This window comes from Melanostigma gelatinosum (assembly GCF_949748355.1).
Source record: "Melanostigma gelatinosum genome assembly, chromosome: 12".
Classification (NCBI taxonomy): domain Eukaryota; kingdom Metazoa; phylum Chordata; class Actinopteri; order Perciformes; family Zoarcidae; genus Melanostigma; species Melanostigma gelatinosum.
This window is the reverse complement of record NC_136645.1, coordinates 20363932-20382349: the sequence shown is the minus strand read 5'-3', so window position 1 is coordinate 20382349 and position 18418 is coordinate 20363932. Positions and strand designations below refer to the sequence as shown.

The following is an 18418-nucleotide window of genomic DNA, read 5'->3' as shown; positions in this document are numbered from 1 at the left end:
AATGAATGCAGACGTTCAATGTCAGTTTACTCAAGCAAGTTTTAAGGGATTTTCATGTTGTTTAGAAATGAAATGAAATCAATGGAAATGTTCATCCAACATTTGAACACACTGCCATTTAAAGCATGATGTGATTTACAGTCAACGGGGTAAAACATGCAAAACCTTCGTTACGGCCCTTTTACAAGTCATTATCCAGGTTTTATCACGGATGATTCTGTCATTTTTCAGCTACAAAATGAGGTTGTGTGCGGTTCATCGAGGGCATCGTATGGCAACGTGTCGCGCAGCAGGAAGAGATGCCTCCCTTACCGTCCCACATCAGCGTCTGCTCGGGCTCTGAACTCTACGTCCTCAGCGTATTGTTTCACGGGGGGATTGGTATTTCCTTCGGGCCGTGGTTGCTGCCGTTAAGGAATTCATAGTCCATCAGATAGAGTCATATGGAAGCAGAGGAGGTCAAATAAGGTTGTTGTTTCTTCCTGGCATCAGATAAATGCTGTGTAAACGCATTTTTGCCATTTTGTTTTTCTTTTTTTCTTGTTGATGGCTCAGAATGTCTGTGGGCAGAAGGAAGATAAGCGGGGACATGACTTACTAATTGTTCTCTCGTGCAAAAGCGTAATGAACTAAGTCCAAACATTTGGAGTTTGGAGATGGTAGTTTATTTGACAATATGCTATTTCTACACAATGTACACAATTGAGTAATAGGAATACGTCAGTGTTTTCCTTCATCATAATAAAGAAACAATTATCAACTCAAAATTGTACCACATATGTTTTACATGACCTAGAATTCTTTGAAGGTTGTTTTTAACATTCTGAACATTCAACTACAGCAAAAAGATTAGGAAAAGGTAAAAAGGAGATTAAACTCAGACCCCTCTCATCATCACGATAACTTTCTTTGACCCTTTTCCTTATTAGACCCATTCAATATCAAACCGAAATAGTTTAGATTTGAAACATGTGAGCTTTTCTTCTGGGCATCGTGCAGACATTACACAGCCTCTGTCATTTGAAAAAATGTATACAGTCTATTAGCCACATTGTTTTCATTGCATGTCCTCACACTGGAAAATATATATATATATATATATATATATTTATATAGATCATACTGATATCATGGACAGTGATGGTAAAAATAAGTCTCTTTGAAGACCATCTGTTAAAAGCACAAACATGCTCAACCAATTGTTTTGTTTTTTATTTCCATAGTTTCCAAGTTTGAATACCAGAAATCATGCCATAATATTTATAATTTGTTCTAAAAACATAATTATGAATGGCATATGAATCAAATAACTCAGTGAAGGCATCTTTTTCTTCAAGTTAAATGCGGTTCATCTCAACCTCCAGCTTTCATTCGAGCCGACGCTCGTAGGTTTTCATAATCGTACGTATTCTTTCATATGTTTTCGTCGATGTAAAATACAATATCGTAGGAAGACAAATCTGAATAATTGTAGAAATGAAAGTAATGAAGGAGAGAGATGGGTGGTCCTTTGTGCTGTAAGAAAAGGCCATGAAGAGCAATAAATACCATAACATGTTGCAATAACCTACCGTGGAAACAAGCTACTTCCTCTCCACCCACGGATCTGATTCTATTGAGAGAAGGAAGGGTGGAGGGATACAGAGAGAGCAACACAGCAACACATACCTTATCATCTGAGCTGAAAAACAACTGTGCACACACACACGCATGTTCTAATCTGTTTTTATTTACTTAATTAGATCAAATAAATCTACAAGGGGAACAGTTCATTCATAAACAGACAAGATATGCTTAGATTTAAATATTGGTGCAAAAATCAGCCCTTTAAATTCATCTTTACATAGCTTTAGAACATATTTGGTCAAACTGGAACGAGATTAATAAGTGTTGATGACAGTATTAAATCTCTTAATGTGCATTACCGTCACAGAGGTTAGAGGGCGTGAGCTGTACGTTTGTTAAAAAGTCCCGTGTGAAGCAACCTTGTCTCCAAAGTTATTCTTTTTATGACAGACGCCATGCAAACAGATGCATGTTTACTTTGGATGACACACGTTCTCTAATAAGCAGTGAAATATAATCGCTAGCAATACAATGAAAGGAACAGAACAAGGTGCAGCTTTTGAACTTGTGCTTGTCCAGCTGTCTTAAGATGCAGGTTGGGACTTCCGAGCACCAACTGTCACGGGAGAAGAACAATGGACAATCAATCTGAAGAGCGGCGCTGAACTGGCGCTGAACCGCCTCGCAAAGTCTCCCCACACTGTGAGGTGTCTCTCATTTGAATTGGAGAAAATAAATTTCATAATTCTAACATTAAAGCGGCACTTGTAAATATGTTTTTTTCTATTAACCATTGATCAAATGAGTACATGTAATGGGAAATGAGCTCGTGAGCTGGTGGAGACCAAAACAGAGCTCAAAGGAGTGAATGCTGATATTGCTTTGTGTCTGCTGGATATGTTAATAGGCAAGTGTTTGTATATAACAGCTTAACTATCAGATGGCAATCAATGTTGTGTTTGTTTTGTTGCCCCAAAGCGGCCAAAGAAATCGGTTAATACTGCTTTAACTGAATATTCCTTTGAATTAACTTCACAAGTACAGTCTCCCAACTGTATTGTTTCTGTGACTGTAACTGTTTCAGACAGAATCCATATGAATCCCTTCCTCTCCATTCGGTTGGATCGAGTCCTTCTCTCTTGTCCGGATCGACAGAGGGACCGCCAACTCTCACGGCCCTGATGCATCATTGTCCATTCTTCTCCCGCTGAGGCCTTCAAACACACACTCTTTTTGGAGTCATCTGCAGCCTTCCCATGATACATCACTGCATACCCACTGCCAGCGTTAACGGCAGGCACCCTTGGTTGCCAGGGCGCTAACAATGCCTGCAAAGCACTGCCAGGATGGCGTGGGTTTGTTTTGTTTCTCCGATTTAAGGTCGAGAGAAAAATAAGTGCCGTCATGGCTTTGGTACTCTGGCTGAGAGGTGAGAGGCTGGCCTGTCACTCTGGATTACGTGTGTCTCAGCACGGCTTTGATGTGCACTGACAGCCTCGGATACAAGCTGGAGGAACACACGCTTCCTCTCTGTGTTTGGATTGGCTCACATGGACGGGACACTTGTTCATGGCAACTTTTCCAGGAAGAAGAAAAAAGAAAATTAAAATGTAACTTCAGTCTATTGTCTGTGTGAGCTATCTGCATGTTTTAGCTTTAGAGAGGAAAAGATCAGCGTTAACTCACTTTAACATATTGCAGTTTGGTGTGTTATTCCCTCTGTGCAGGCAGTTTGCCCCGAAGCACATGATGCAGGTACATTCAGCTGGATTTATGAATGGCGTGCGAGAAAGGCTTTTATCATTCATAAACGTCTCTGTGTTCTGCCCTGTGTGTCTTTTTTTCTTCTTCTTGGCATGACATGTCATTTACATTCTTGTAATGCAAGTGTGTGTGTGTGTGTGTGTGTGTGTGTGTGAGTGTGTGTGTGTGTGTGTGTGTGAGTGTGCCAGACTGAATGGAACACACCGAACTGGATGGACAAGGTTGTAGTGGCAGAAGCACAACGCTCTGTAACCTTCAGACTCCCGCAGGCACGCATGTATGCACGCAAACATGTTTGGGGGGGTTGGAATTTTTCAAAGATCAAGGACTAAAATGCATTCATGTCGATTTCTTTTGACATTTTTTTTGTCAATACTATGAGCTGCCTTTTCCAACCGTGTGATTTATGAATAGCAGGACTTGGCCTTGGCTGCTCAGTAGACAGGAGCAGATGAGGTTGTTCAGTAAGATGAGCTGTCGACCAGTTATTGTCGCCGCGCAACCGTCACGTGCGGCGGCTCTGCCCTGACAGCTTTCTGTTGCACCGTCTTCTCACGAACAGATTGAGCGAGGGAGGGGAGGAATCGCAGCGCAGAGCAATATCTAATGAAGGATCTCTCAGAAGTTGCTATTAGAGTCTGTTGCATCAGATAAACGGTGAGAGCTTGCGCGGGTATCAAGATCGCGGTGAAAGCTCAGCAGGACGGAGCTGGATGGGTTTTCCTGGCATACTCGGGAGGGTGACAATACAACAGAAACTTGAGATGAATGCTTATGTCAAGGCAGCATCACATATCAAAGTCAACCGGGGCCTGCAGAGGAAAATGTGTTGAGCTCTGCGGAAAAGTGGCAACATTTGATTGTTGTTATTTGTTGAAAAGGACTCGCAGGACACTTGTTTATATCATGATAGTCAATACTGAGGATCTTATGAATCAGTCTAGACACACCTCATGCTACATGATGCAAATCCAACATTTTGAAACTTGGCTAAATTATCAACAGCTGTTTGTAAAGGCCCTCTATGCGCTGAAACGAGGAGTTTTCTTTTTAAATCACACCCCTAAAAACAAAGGCTTCATCCCAGCTGTCTGATTGACAGATGGAAGACAGCTGTCTCTCTCCCTCCTTTCCATTTCAGGTATTAAAGTGATATGCTTAAGGCAAATCTTGCCATGGCCTTAATGAGTCCAAATGTAGGAGTATCAGAATAGAGAGCAAAGATAGGACAACAATAGACTCGTCTTTGAAATCTTTGAAAAAGATTAATGTAAGACAAGGTTAAGCTGCACACTACACGATTTTAGCCCTGATTTGCAACCAGCCGACAGTTTTTGGAGATCTCCAACAAAAGCATCAGATCAGAGCCCCAACTGTACTCTCCCCCATCTTCCTTTCTTATCCATCCTTTAATATATTATATATATATATATTGCAAAAAAAATGTTGTTGTTTCCCTTCAGTTTTCCTGAACTGTAAAGAGAGAAAACCCAGATATGCACGTTTGTGCATATTAGATTTGGTGTAAAATTAAATTAAGCTGCTTTAACATTGTTTGAGGTTATAGAAAGATTGGGGTTATTGTCAATGGAAAGTCAAATCCATTGTAGTTTTACAGTTCAAAATCACAAGATATTTTAAAATACATCTTCTATCCATATTTGAATTAGGAACTTCCACGAAAAAACGGTGTAGACAGAACAATATAACAAGAGTAAAATTACAAGAAATCGGAAGACAATATGAAGGTAAATAGAGTGCAAACATACATGAACAACGTCCTCTTCACCACATGCAAAGAGGACAGACTGCAGAATGATGATGCCCCCGGGAGACAGTGCCATACCTGCCTTTACTGGTTTTCATGGGAAACATATTTGTTGACTTCTGTTATTTCCCTGCTGGGTTTACCTCCCTGTTAACCATAATCCGTCCTCATTTCATTTCCAAATTTAAAGATTTGTGCTGCTCCATTGAGAGCCGCCACTTAAGTGTAACCTCTTTGATCGAGGCCCTTTCAGCCGTACTCGAGCCACGCCTCCCCCTAAACTGAAATAAGTGTTCGGGAATTACCGGACTGCTGCTGGTGGCACTGAGAGCTTCCCTTTGTGTTGCTTGAGCCCTGCCAGCTCCTTTCTTGGTGTTGACATGTGTGTGTTGAATCGAACACGTTCCGCTGATCTTAGTGACAGTCCTTTGTTTTCATCTGTTTACTCGTTGCTAATTGGTGTCAACATCTGCTACTTTCCTTCTTCCACCCGCCGCAGATTAGATATAACACCTGAGAGAAAAGATGCAAAGGGTCAAAGGTCATACATTTAGAATTAGTCCTCAAAAAGCACACTTAATTTGACATGATCGACAGCTGTACATTATTTGATTGCAAAGCTTGACAACGAATACGTTTGATTAGAGCACATTTAAGTATGACGTGATGCTACCTCCATACAACGATGTCATCACCATGAATAGAGTGCTTTTAAAAGCATTTAGGTGTATTAAAGCGATCTCTGTCCCACCCTGGGGAATGAAGCAATGCACCTCAACTGGAACCTGGTGTGAAAGAGAGAGAAAAACCCTCCTGGGTGACGGTGATACAATGAAACTCAATGTGTGTCACGGTCTGCATATCCTAAACAGTGATTGTCTGCCCACGCCGTACGTGATGTTGCCACGCTTCTATTTTGAACACTGATGCATTTGCTTGCGGCTACATTGTGTTTGCACAGTTGTCCCGGTTATGTGGCTTTGGTGTTTGTTTGGAAAATAACCGTCAGGCCAGGTAGAGTAAACAACAATGTGGTGCCATTTTGTCTGTCTCTTTTTATCAAACCATTTACAGCTTCCTGGTTCCGGATGTAGGGGGGGGGAGAGAAAAAAGCCCTTTCTGCCCTACCTTCTTACTGACTTTTCACATCATTTACAGTACTGTTGAAGTCAAACGCACAAGGGGAGTGTGTGTCTGTGTGTCTGTGTCCATAGGTGTAGGAATTGGTCAGGGACAAAGCTGGGATATACTGTTAGACCAGTCTTTTCATTCATAAGACTGCAGGTGTGATGGCGCAAGAAAGCCATGGCTGATACGACATACATATTTACGTACAACACACAAACGCATGTCATGAGAAAGATAATCCGGTGGCAGGATTAGGCAATAAAACCCGACAATTACCTGTGCAACAAACACGTTGTTCCCCCTGAGAGCCAGTTTGAGTCATCAACACCATTCCAGGAATGCAACCATCGTCTGGGTCCTCTTTAGTGTATACTAGCACACCATACCAACCCTCACAAACCCAAGTCCCAACACATCATTACCAGCTTACTCACCATTCCTTAGTCATGGAAAATGATCTAAGTCCCAAAATCACTTTATGTACTCTCAGGTTACAACATTACAACAACACAGGGAGAGATTCTCAGAGATCACAGTCGCCAGATCAAAGTCAGGATCATCTTTTCATATTCTTATGAATCTCTTTCATGATAAGATTCAAGGGGAAATGATGGGAAATTAGATGTTAAAAGCAACTAAAAACCGAACACATACTGTGGAATAATGTTTGATCTTTCAGTAATTTGCGTAATTACGAACGTCAAAGTGATGTCGGAGGAGGCTTTCTTACTTCTGTCCCAGTTTCACGCTGGCTGTCTGCAAAGTTGCTGTGGCAAACGTGCAAAGAGTTGCCCACCATTGAACATCTAGCAGGCCTGGTTCAGCATTTATTTGGAGTTTGTGGCCAGCAGACAAATACAAATCCAATGTTACTTTACTTTTTAGCCATGGTCTGGAATCTACCTTCTGATCCATGAAATATGTTGTGCCGTAGTGACTAGATTCACAACAGTGGGTTTATAAGAGCTCTGTTTGCTGAAAACATCTGGGTGTCGCAGCTGGAAACAGGTTGAACAGAGCGTTTGGACTGAACCAAAGTTGCAGGTCGTAAAACCAAAACAGAGAGCTGAAAGCCATTCAAATCTGAGAGGGGTAGTGCCAGTTTCTAATATTTCCTATTTTTACCTACTACCCGCTGTAATAGTTTGTTATTATTGCCATATTGTGATGCGCAAACTCAGTGAGCCATAGCTCAGCTGATCATTTGATCTACCTCAGCCTGAAACCAGCAGATAAAGACTGGCGCTCTACCCACATCCTTAGATACGGAGACACAGGTGTACCTGTCCTCAGAGCGCAGGTTTCTAATGAGAAGAGGAGGTTGTTGTTTGAGAGAGAAGGCCCCTTTGTTGTGCATTGGTGCTGCCATGCCATGCTGACAACAAAGGTTCTGTTGAGCCTCGGCGGGCCGGTTCAGAGGTCCCGTTCCTCTCAGCAGGTGAGATAAAAGACGGGTCTGGCTATCAGGCTCCCTGGGGGCCGTCTGTCACCGGCCCTTATTAGCTGAGAGGCCTGCGAAAAAACCTCCAGGATGTTCAGCGTGGAATGTAATTCACCAGCACCCCCGAACCTCTTATTAGTTCCACTGAGTCATCAGATGTAAGACTAGCCGCAACAATTGCAGTTGAATGTTTTTTGCCTTCCATTCCTGTGCTGTAGATCTAACTTTAATGCCACAGTCGCATACTCTCGGTGTAAACTATGCAGTCTATGGAGTGGTGTGTTAATGGGAACTGGTTGGAGTAGTTTGGAGCAGGCTTGCCTTCATTTCCCTGGAAACTAAATCCACTTGAACCCATTATGTAATAACATAAGCCATATAGTCACTGCTAAGAGAAGAAATCTCTGCAGACTATTCCAACTGCCTGAGGCGAAGGATGCATGAGAAACACGACTCCATGCAGACTCCAAATGACCACAACCGCCTTTTCTTTTATTTACATCAGTCTGATACAAACTAAATAACGAAACTAATAATGTGATACTTCTTTTTATTCATTTGATTACATTGTGTCAATGGTTTGCGGTGACAGGGGGCTCAGTTTTATTCTGATGCTAGGAGCAATTCAGATCTGATCTCTCCATTGATCCATAAATGTGCCATTTATAAGAGAATATTGCTTTTACCGATGTTGTACAACAGAGGAATATTATAGCATCATAGCATTTTATAGCATCACACACTCTGTGTGTGTGTGCGTGTGTGTGTGTGTGTGCGTGTGCGTGTGTGTAAGATAATTATGTTCTGTATATTTAAAAAAACAAATGTGTCAAACCAGCTTTGGCAGTCAGTCTGTGACAGCTCGACGGGTAGCGTGTACCATCACGAATATCTGGCTCCGTGAACAGAAGGCGCTCATTAGATACAGGGAGTGCATCGGCATGGGAACCACTGAGCACCTGCATCACTAGTTGTACCTGCGAGGATTTATGCAACTAAATGTGAGGATACTCTTTCCAGTCGGATTCAATCATTGAATCTGTGAAGCTGTGTATTCCTTTAAATGTCTGCTGTGAAGTAGAGAAAAGTGAAAACAGTTTTCTCCTTCATGACTCTTCATGCCAGTCATACGTCGGAGGTGACGGGTGGATGATCTCACAGTGAACTTGTGAAGGACGTGGCAGGAATGACACACAGAATCCATATGGAGTCATGTCTCCTCCACGTCAAGCATCTTTTAAACGTCGGCAATTGACACTGGACATGTCATGTCATCAACACTCCCCCTCCCTGATGAAGGGGGGAAAAAAGAAGCTTCAAATGGAAAGTGTCAGCACCCGGTGCATTCAGAGTCAAGCAGCTATACACCATCTGTTCTCTCCACTCCCTGCGTTCGGAAATCCTGATCCAATCAGTGAGTGCGAGGAGAAGGGGGACTTGATTGGGTTTGTTTTTATCATCCTTGAGCAGGAGCCTGCAGGAATATCCAGAGTAAACCTTGAGCAGATGGCAGAGTATAAATAAACTTCAATATTCTATGGTATGTATTGAGCAAGAGATTTTTCCCCTTCTTACAAACGTTTTTGGTAATGCTTTATTTAGTTGGTTCATAAATTCCAAATAGTGTCCAATTACTTGTGAACTTTAAATAACCATAACATTAGTACACTTGCAAATGATTGATAACAATTTTAGGAATGGCTCAGCATTTAGATATGGTAAATATGCAGCCACATCCAGCAGCGGGTTACCTTCGATCAGCATGAAGACTGGAAACAGCTTGGCTTTGTCCTGAAGTACGACATTTTTACAGACTAATTGAAAACGTTGGATTTGTCATGTCTCCATGAGCTATCATCAGATTGTCTAAAATTATATTTAATTAAATATTAAAGCAACACTGGATCAACACGAGAGGAGTGTTGCTGCACAAAATAAAAGGAATCAATTAAAATTATAATTTAAATTAAATTAAAAAAAAATTAATACAATTAAATTATTATTATTATTATTATGATTATTATTATTATTATTATTATTATTTAATAAAATTTAATAAAAAAAATTTAATTAAATTAAAATCAAAGAATCAAAGAATATTTCAGACATGGATGTGAAACTGCTGAATCAAATCTGTCCTCCCACTCCTCAAAGCTGTAATTATATCTGTATGTACTTATCTGTATGTCTACATATTCTGACAAGAGAAGTGGCTCAGCAAGAAAAGCCTAACAGTAGTTGTAAGTTGTAAAGCTTGAAGTGGAAAGATTAAATAGCTCAGGATGATAGGTCTGTAAACTAGAGGTTGAGAGTTCAATCCTTGTGTGGTGCAGTGAGAGGAGAAAGGAGTAGAAGTTGAAGATGCTGTGAAGTGGTAGCTATGTGTGCAAGGTGAGGTAGCCCAGTGTGTTGGTAGCATAGTCTGAACACTGGACGTTATGGGTTCAATCCTTACATGGCACCGTGGATTTTCAGCCACCCAAAATGAGGAAGTCAAATAAACAGATGAAAGTAGTTTAAAGTGTGCATGGCATGGACGCTAACCTTTGAATTCCCATAAATGTTTTTATTTGAATTGAAATGCAGCAGTAATGACCTCCTTATGACCCATCTGAGCACATTCATTAAGTAGAAGAAGATGGGGAAGAAGTGAGTAAAGAAACACTGGTCATCTTTAGTTTGGGCCTGAAAACCTATCTGGAGACAAGAAAAGAGAAGAACGACATAATAATGAGCATGGTGTGTAGACCAAACAATTACTCTAAAATAAGTAATAAATAATGAAAAAAAGTAATTGGTTTGTGGAGAAAAATGTTGGTTGAAAATGAAAAACTGCAACAGATGTTCTGTGACTGTATTTTTTATGGGATGCTCTACGATGACTTCTTACATGTATGTGTCATGATGTGCTTTGTTATTTCCATGAATTTCTAGGATTTCTTCTGAGTTACTACTGTGACTTTTTATGACTCTTTTTCGACATACTATTCTGACGTTTTGTCGACATATTATTGTTATTGTTAGACTTTTTTCATGACTTTTTTTGATGTATTGTTATGCCTGGATGTGTTTGCTGTGCTGTTGTCCCTTTTTGCCTCTCTAGTATCTCTGCCAAGGGGGACTGCGTTGCTCAACGAGATGAGCCTGGACTGGGAAGGAAGTGCCTACAAGCTCCTGAGCCAGCAGCAGAAGGGGAGTCCTCTGGTGTGGGGACTGCTCGTCTTGCTGCCTCATAATTTAGGATTTTGGTTTGTCTTGTTTATATATTTCATCCTAATAAGTCCCATTGATTTGATTGTTTAAAACATGTCATCTGTTGATTTGGGTCAGGAGTGGAGTGTTGTTCCCAACAGGGCTACCTGACGGTGGGGTATAACAATAATCTACTTTTTCCAAGATGCTATACTACGATTTTTTTATGACGTTTTTGACATACTATAGTATGACTTTTTAATATGTTTTTACATGATGTAGTATAATTTTTTTCAACACGCTATACTATTTATGACTTTTTCGACATACTATACGCTGACTTTTTTCGACATGCTATACTATGACATTTTAAATTATATTTTAACAAAATGAACTATCTTTTTTTAACTCTTTTTGAAATACTACACTGTGACTTTTATGACATTTTATGACATACTATAATATGACTTTCTACATACTATACTATGTTTTTGTATGATTATTTTTGACATCATATACTACGACTTTTGTTTTTTACTATGACTTTTTTCGACATGCAATAATGCAACTTTTTTCGACATACTATGTATACCATGACTTCTTTTGACATGCTATACTGTGACTTTTTTATGACATTTTTCGACAAAGCATACCATCCCCATATCTTCCTTCCTTTAACTGAACCTTGAAGTGAAGTGCCATTGTTATGGATACAAACATGCTGGGTTTCTAAACCTGACATATAATGTTTTTTTGATAAGAGATTACATTGCTTTTCAAAGTCCACATTATTACCACCTTGGTAACAACAAGTCGTGTCTGTGTTGTGGTTTGCTTTGCATGTATCAGAGAGAGGCATCAAAGCACCTCGTCCATTCATCTGTCTCAGCCTGTCCCGTCCCGCCTTCGTCCAGTCAGACGGAAAATTGCACCTTTGGGATACAGTGACGTGATGTAGAATCTGTAGTGCAACTGCTCCGGGTTAGCGGAGCTCCATCTCTCTCTCACACACACACACACACACACACACACACACACACACACACACACACACAGACACACACACAATTACTGCAGGCTACTCATACCTGATGATGAGTCAGCTCAGAAAGAAAGTCATATGCACTCTATTATATTAGTCTGTAGTGCTGTAGTTACTGTAATTTATTTTACAGAATGGAGTGAGTAACTCTGAGTCATCCCTCTCTGTCATCCTAAACTGTATCAAGATATACATTTTTAAAAACGGCAAAAAGTTATGCTTTAACTGCCCCTTTGGCAAAGATGACCACCAGTGGAAAGTGTTGCTATAACAATAAGGTAAGTTAGATAAGTTGCCATGGATATTGTATTTCATATAGTAATTCATTGTATCTTTAACAGACATCACTCTGCCGGATCACATGTTCGTCGGTTGTGTCCTAGTGTCAGTGACAACAGTGCAGTTCCAGAGAACTGTTAAGGTTGTTGTGACTTGACAGAAATTAGAGCCAGAGATTACTCAAAGTCACAATTAAGTAGTATTTTCTCAGTCCGTTTTTTTTAGAGACAGAAACTGGAGTTACAATGAAGGTGGTCGTCGTCATTCAAGAGCATCAATCAATAGTATATGTCATAACATCTCTCTTTTATTTAGAAATCTGTTTGTTTATTGGCTCACCGGGTTATTTGTCGAAAGATCTCCAATTGACAAACATTCTAGTTTTTATAGAAATTGTCAGAATAAAAAAAAATCAAGTCTGAAGTCCCCAACTGTGAAGTCCCCTCTGGTAATTGACTTTGCTATGTCCCAGCCAGGACTGAATTGAGATTGGCTGATCTTCCAGGGTCCGGGCTCTCAGGGCTATACTTCAATGACCACGCGCAGTTTGTCTTCCTCCCTGCTGCGCTGGTTCAGGGGCTGGTCAGGAGAAGTCGGGTGTATCGGCACACAGAGGGGGGCTACGGGAGGCCTGCCAGACTATGGGAGGTCCTGTCTTTTCATGAGGAACACCAAGCGTAGAGCCATGGATGATACAAAAATATGTTTCCACTGTTGTGACAATAAGTCCTATAATTTACATGTGCTCCTTTACATGTGCTCAGAAAACTGTAGAGCTCTTCTGATGTTAGATGATTGCTTTGAGAAGGTAGAGAGCTTTGTTTGCCGCTCTAGAGGATCCAAACTTGACTTTTGTGATGTTCGAATATCTCATTGAGAGTTGGCACCATCTTGCTTAGTAATTATGAGATGAGTCCTTGACGTTGTGGTGATCAAATGAAGAGACGTGCTGCCATGAGGACTGCTCAAACAGAGTGGTCTTTAATGGCCTTTTCACGGTGCCTTTTTCTTTCACCATCCCATCAAGTTAGGGTAAGTGAGTCGTTAGGTTGTGCGTTTTCCTCTTCCGTGTTCACAGTAAGTCAGTCTTTACATTAATGAAACAAAACGCGCACAGATTGTTTATGAATGGCTGCGACCAATGCATTGGATTTACACCTCTTATTAACACACAAATTAACAATGGCCATCCAGCGCTGAACATACCCCAAACATTGGCCGGCATGGATGGTCTAACGTCCCGATATCTAATGCTTGATGTCCCGTAACACCCCAGTAGCTGTCAACCGTATACACCTTAACGCACCAGTTGTCCAACGACGGTCTCCATTGTTCCCCAATGAAGCAACGCATATTCGATGACTCCTAATGAGCAATTGTTTAGACACGTGCTCAGAGAAACGATACACAAAGTTACCAATACTTTATATCATGGCATTTATTTTGCCACTGGTGCACGACAGTGTCCGTCACTTCCAATAAGTTCGATCGCAAAGTTAAAACAAATATCGCCAAGCGACGTGTTCGCCTCTTTCCCCAATCAGCAACACCTGTGATCACTGGCGTGAACATCAATAGGCTGAAGCCAGCCATAGGCCTCTAACAAAAACACCAGCTAGTGCTTGGAGTCATATTACGCATAAACACAAATCAAATACATGGCTTATATATACGCAAAAGCCCATTCAGAAAATGGCAAATTTACGTTGATTTACATTTTTCCGGCCTCAGAGAGTGGCCACCATTGACACAATTGATTGAAGCAAGTGCAAAATACAAATGTTGACTCATTTGACAATGATGCTAGTGTCCATGGATGGGAGGCTGCTGGAGGCCCCGAACTCACAATTTACATAATCTAAGCGGAAAAGCATTTCGCTGCTGAAGAGGCACCATCCTGCCCCGGATGGTGTTGTTTTGGTTTGTGTGTACACGCAGGTTGCCAGACTCCACTTGTTACCATGACAAGTGCCATCAGGCACATTTAGACTGTAGTTCATACATTCCCCTGGCCTCGATAAAATCTCGCATCTACGTATGTGTGTGTGGTCGAAGTTGGTCTCTAAATCAGAGGCAGGGCTTGATGGCAGCACCTTGACAAAGAAAGGACGGCTGACTTCCAGTTATTATCGCTCTCCCTTCTGTCGCAGCAGCAATGTAAGGCATGTTCGATCCAAATCTTTCAGATCTGACGAATGTTCGCTATTTTAGAGCGTCTTAATGATGGGAGATAATGAATTTAGTGTCACTTGATCAAAGGTCTCACAGATGAGCTATATGAGGAAATACTCATTTCTTGATTTGTAGGTGACCTGCACACTTTCTATTATTCACATACACTGTTCAGGGCACGCCAATACAATTCAGGGCTTCATTAAAAACCCAGGAGCAGCTAACGACCTTTGGATCCCAAGTAATAAGCGCTGTCCTCTGATGGCTCAAAGACTCACCTGTCCCTCTGGCTTGTCCTATCCAGACCCAAGCCAGACACACACACACACCCACACACACAGAGGCACCCATGGATCAGAAACACCCCTAGCCCAGATGAATGCCCCGATTATTTAAAAAAACAACAACAAGGGAGGGTCACAAGAATATAATCGGCGAAAAATGAGGGGGATCAAATATGCTCAAGTGTTATCTTCCTGCTCTGGAGAGGCTATCAGGTGTTTGGCAGAATGACACCCTTCATGACCGGCCTTTGCAGGGGATTGGTGCCCAGTTGAGAGACATAGCGTGTGACTATGTGCAGCCACCCAGACAGATAAAAGAGGAATGGTGTCGTGCAGACAAAGACACCAGGCCTCACCAGTCCCTCAGATGCCTGCACGTTCTTGGAACAGTCACAAGTGGCCTGTTAGGGAAGTAATTTGCTTCTCCCTCCCCCCCCCCCTCTACATCAAAAGGGAAATTCCAACTTTACACTTGTAAGTTCCCTCTTCACGCATCCACTGTTTACGTTTCTCTTCCCTTTTTAAGGTTAAGGGCGATAAAAGGTTTTGAGCTCATTTGCTGCACGTCTGTCATTTAAACAAGCGTGTTACTCCTTCGCATGCAAGCGCTAGGTGTTGTTTGCTCTCACAGATAATAGCAGGCTACGCTTGTCACAGCATTGTTTTTGATTTATAGTTTATCTTTGTCACTTGTTTTGTCCAAGGTAATTGGAATAATTAGGCCAGGTTTTTTCTTAAAGACACAAGCACATGAGCTGCAGTCAGAATGCTGTCAGGTAACGTGAGAAAGGGTTGTTGTGATTTGTGATTGGGGTTTGGGGTTGGTAGTGAAACAGGCCTGCACACTGTTGCGTGTGAACCTCTGGCACATTGCCAGTTGAGAGAGGAGTAAAAGGACAGGTTGCATCAGAATTGAGTTATGTTTTGATTTTGAAAGTGTGTGTCTCACGGAATACGTGTTTGAATTGGCAATATGCGTTGTCAAGTGTCACGTAGAGGGCATTTAATTAGACATGTGATGACACTGATTGTTTTCCTTTCATTTGGATTATTAATATACAAATAATTTAGAAGTTTAGTATAAGCAGGCTCCGGTTACAATTCAGTCACAAATGGAAAACTTGGCCATAATGAAAGAGGCCGTGTGGTTTCTGGAACGCTGTGTAACAGTGAAAAGCAAAATGCTCATTTTAGGCCTTTTTTTCAATATAATTTCTTCTTTTTTTTATGGTGTGTTTAGTGGGCCATGTGCCTGTAGTCCTGAATAGTTTTTCATATTTTTGATCATGTAAATTTGTTTTATTGTAGTCTCATAGGGATTTATTTTGATAAAGCCTCTGTGATACAACTAAATAACGCATGCTCATAGTGACTCCAGCAACATCAGAATTTGGGGAAGTTTTGGAAACAGTAATATTTCTACATCTACACTATTGCTAATTTGCAAGCGGCTCTCTTCACCACATTTCCTTTAAATGGCACACACATTTATATTGTCATGCAATGTAAGTCATTATGAGTGGAGTTCCTGAAATCATTGCTTGAAGTGTCTGGAGAGCTCATTGATGATAATCTTGTGAACTGCTGGCAAAAAAAAGAAAAAAAGAGTTCATATTTTTGATTTAGTAGCGTCCTCTCGAGGAAGAATCTCGCAAGCGCGGCACATTTATCAAAACTACAACTCCCATCATGCAGTTTACCCGGCAGTAGGCTACTTCCGCATCGACCTCGGGTCGCGCGTGGGGTTCAACCAGGTACAACACATTGGTGTGAATGAACAGTGCGCTCTGGCAATGGACGGCAAAGCTGTGAAGGCGATATTGTTCGACTTGGACAACACGCTCATTGAAACAAGTCGGGCAGGTGGAATAGCGATAACAAAGGTGATAAAGTCTGATATTCTTCTCGTAGCATTTAAAGGTAGCGTCCATATGTGTAACGTCATGCTCGACGATAGACCGTTTACAGGAAGTGCTCAGTGAACAGGACTTGGACTTCTGGTGACTTTTACTCTTCTACATTTCAGACACGTTGTGTACGTTTGACACCGACTGCATTAAATAGCTCTGATCATCAGGGCATAACATGTGTATTGTTACAGATTAAACTGCCAAAGAGTAATGTAACGTTAAGTGTTTATGCATCAGTTAATAATTGAATTTAGTTCAGTGTATTTCAAAGCATAAGTATATTTCTTTTAATTTATCTTCATTACTTGTAATGTAGCATTTTGTTACCTTGTTGTATTGCCTCTTAAGTTAGACATCTTATTTATCTGCATGTCATAGTGTTGACGTTAAAATGTCCATTGTCTCTCTCTCTCACACACACACGTTAGTTTTATTTGCACCTGTCAGGGCGGAGCAACTCACACTGTAGTATTTGTACTTTTACTTCAGTGGGACGCGGACGTAGTACGTCACCATTGTCTCTGACATCAGGTAAAACATGTATATATTCACAGAACAGGTTGCTGAAACCTGAATAGTGTCCTCAGTGGTGCCTACGACCGGGCTTCTTCCACCACTGACTGTTGTATGGCACTTTAGCCTAAACTTCTAAAACAATCCCTGACTTCTTGTGGTTTCTTGTTGAATTAGACATGCACGCTTTAACTTCTAAATGGTCATCTGTTCCAATCTTACAGACCAGTGAACTTTTGAAGACGACACTGGTCCTCGACGACAACACCGTTGGCAGTATTTGTGACAAGTTCAAGCAGAAGCTTTTCCAGGAGAGCTTCGATCCCTCCGCTGGCAGAACCATCGACGACGTCCGTGTGGGTCACTGGGAGGAGAGCATCCGGGAGGCCGTGGACGGCTGTTCGCCACCCGCGCTGGCAGCTCAGTGCTACTACCTGTGGAAAAACAGTCGCCTGGAGGTTCTCAGTCTGTCCACGGAAATATGCGACCTCCTGAGACAACTGCGCGGCAGATACAAGCTGCTGCTGCTGACCAACGGCGAGGCTCAGACTCAGAGAGAGAAAGTGAAGGCAGTCGGGTGCGAGGACTTCTTCGACGCCATCGTGGTCGGGGGAGAACACGCGGAGCAGAAACCGTTCCTCTCCATCTTCGCGTTGTGTTTCGACATGCTGGAGGTGGAGGCCCAGGACTGTGTTATAGTGGGAGACTCTCTGGACACCGATATTCAGGGCGGCTTTGATGCCAAACTAAGGGCTACGGTTTGGATCAGCAGTGCGGGAGGTGCTCTGCCAGATGGTTCAGTGACTCCAGACTACACGGTCCCTACTGTGCTGGACCTGCCGCATATTCTGCAACAACTGAAATAATGACAGGTGGGGATTCAAACCATGTGTGAAGCAAGAGAATAGGGAGGACCGTCTCTTCAACTGGGAATGTATAATCATGGAAATGTTAAAAGGTGAACGTCGTGATCCTGACTTTCAACTAGGGTACTTTTTTTTTTTTTACTTTTGTGCATTCTACGAGGAGTCTTACACACTATCTTTACACTTGCATAAGTCTCATAATTGTACTAGAGTACTTCTGTTCTACTCCACTACATTTCAGAAGCATTTGTCTGTCAGCTGTAGTTACTATTATGGCGAATCAATATGGCCAAAATCTTCTATTCCGATTTAAGTCGTTTCATATCTCAATAAATATATATCACAATATAGTATGTTTTCTGGTGAGTCAATAAATCTATCCATTTTAAATAACCATGTTTTTTTTTCCCCGTACTCCTGTGTTAATTGAATACTTGTAAATTCATCATTTTCATTAAGAACTTAGGTGCAAAATTATCAGATTTTCTGAGAC

General features: G+C 41.5%; 1 protein-coding gene across 1 annotated transcript; it reads left to right on the top strand.

Moving 5' to 3' along the window:
• Positions 1-16391: 16391 nt before the first annotated feature.
• nanp (N-acetylneuraminic acid phosphatase) lies at positions 16392-18173 on the top strand. The gene is made up of 2 exons (XM_079279707.1): positions 16392-16519; positions 17284-18173. Exons 1-2 carry the CDS (start codon positions 16430-16432, stop codon positions 17923-17925), a joined length of 732 nt encoding a protein of 243 aa, XP_079135833.1. The 5' UTR covers positions 16392-16429; the 3' UTR covers positions 17926-18173.
• Positions 18174-18418: the final 245 nt, after the last annotated feature.

What these genes read in the sequence shown, in the direction of transcription:
- nanp (XM_079279707.1), top strand. Translation starts at nt 16,430, where the DNA reads ATGGACGGCAAAGCTGTGAAGGCGATATTGTTCGACTTGGACAACACG. An exon ending in GTGGAATAGCGATAACAAAG is followed by an intron (nt 16,520 to 17,283) that starts GTGATAAAGTCT and finishes CCAATCTTACAG; the next exon opens with ACCAGTGAACTTTTGAAGAC.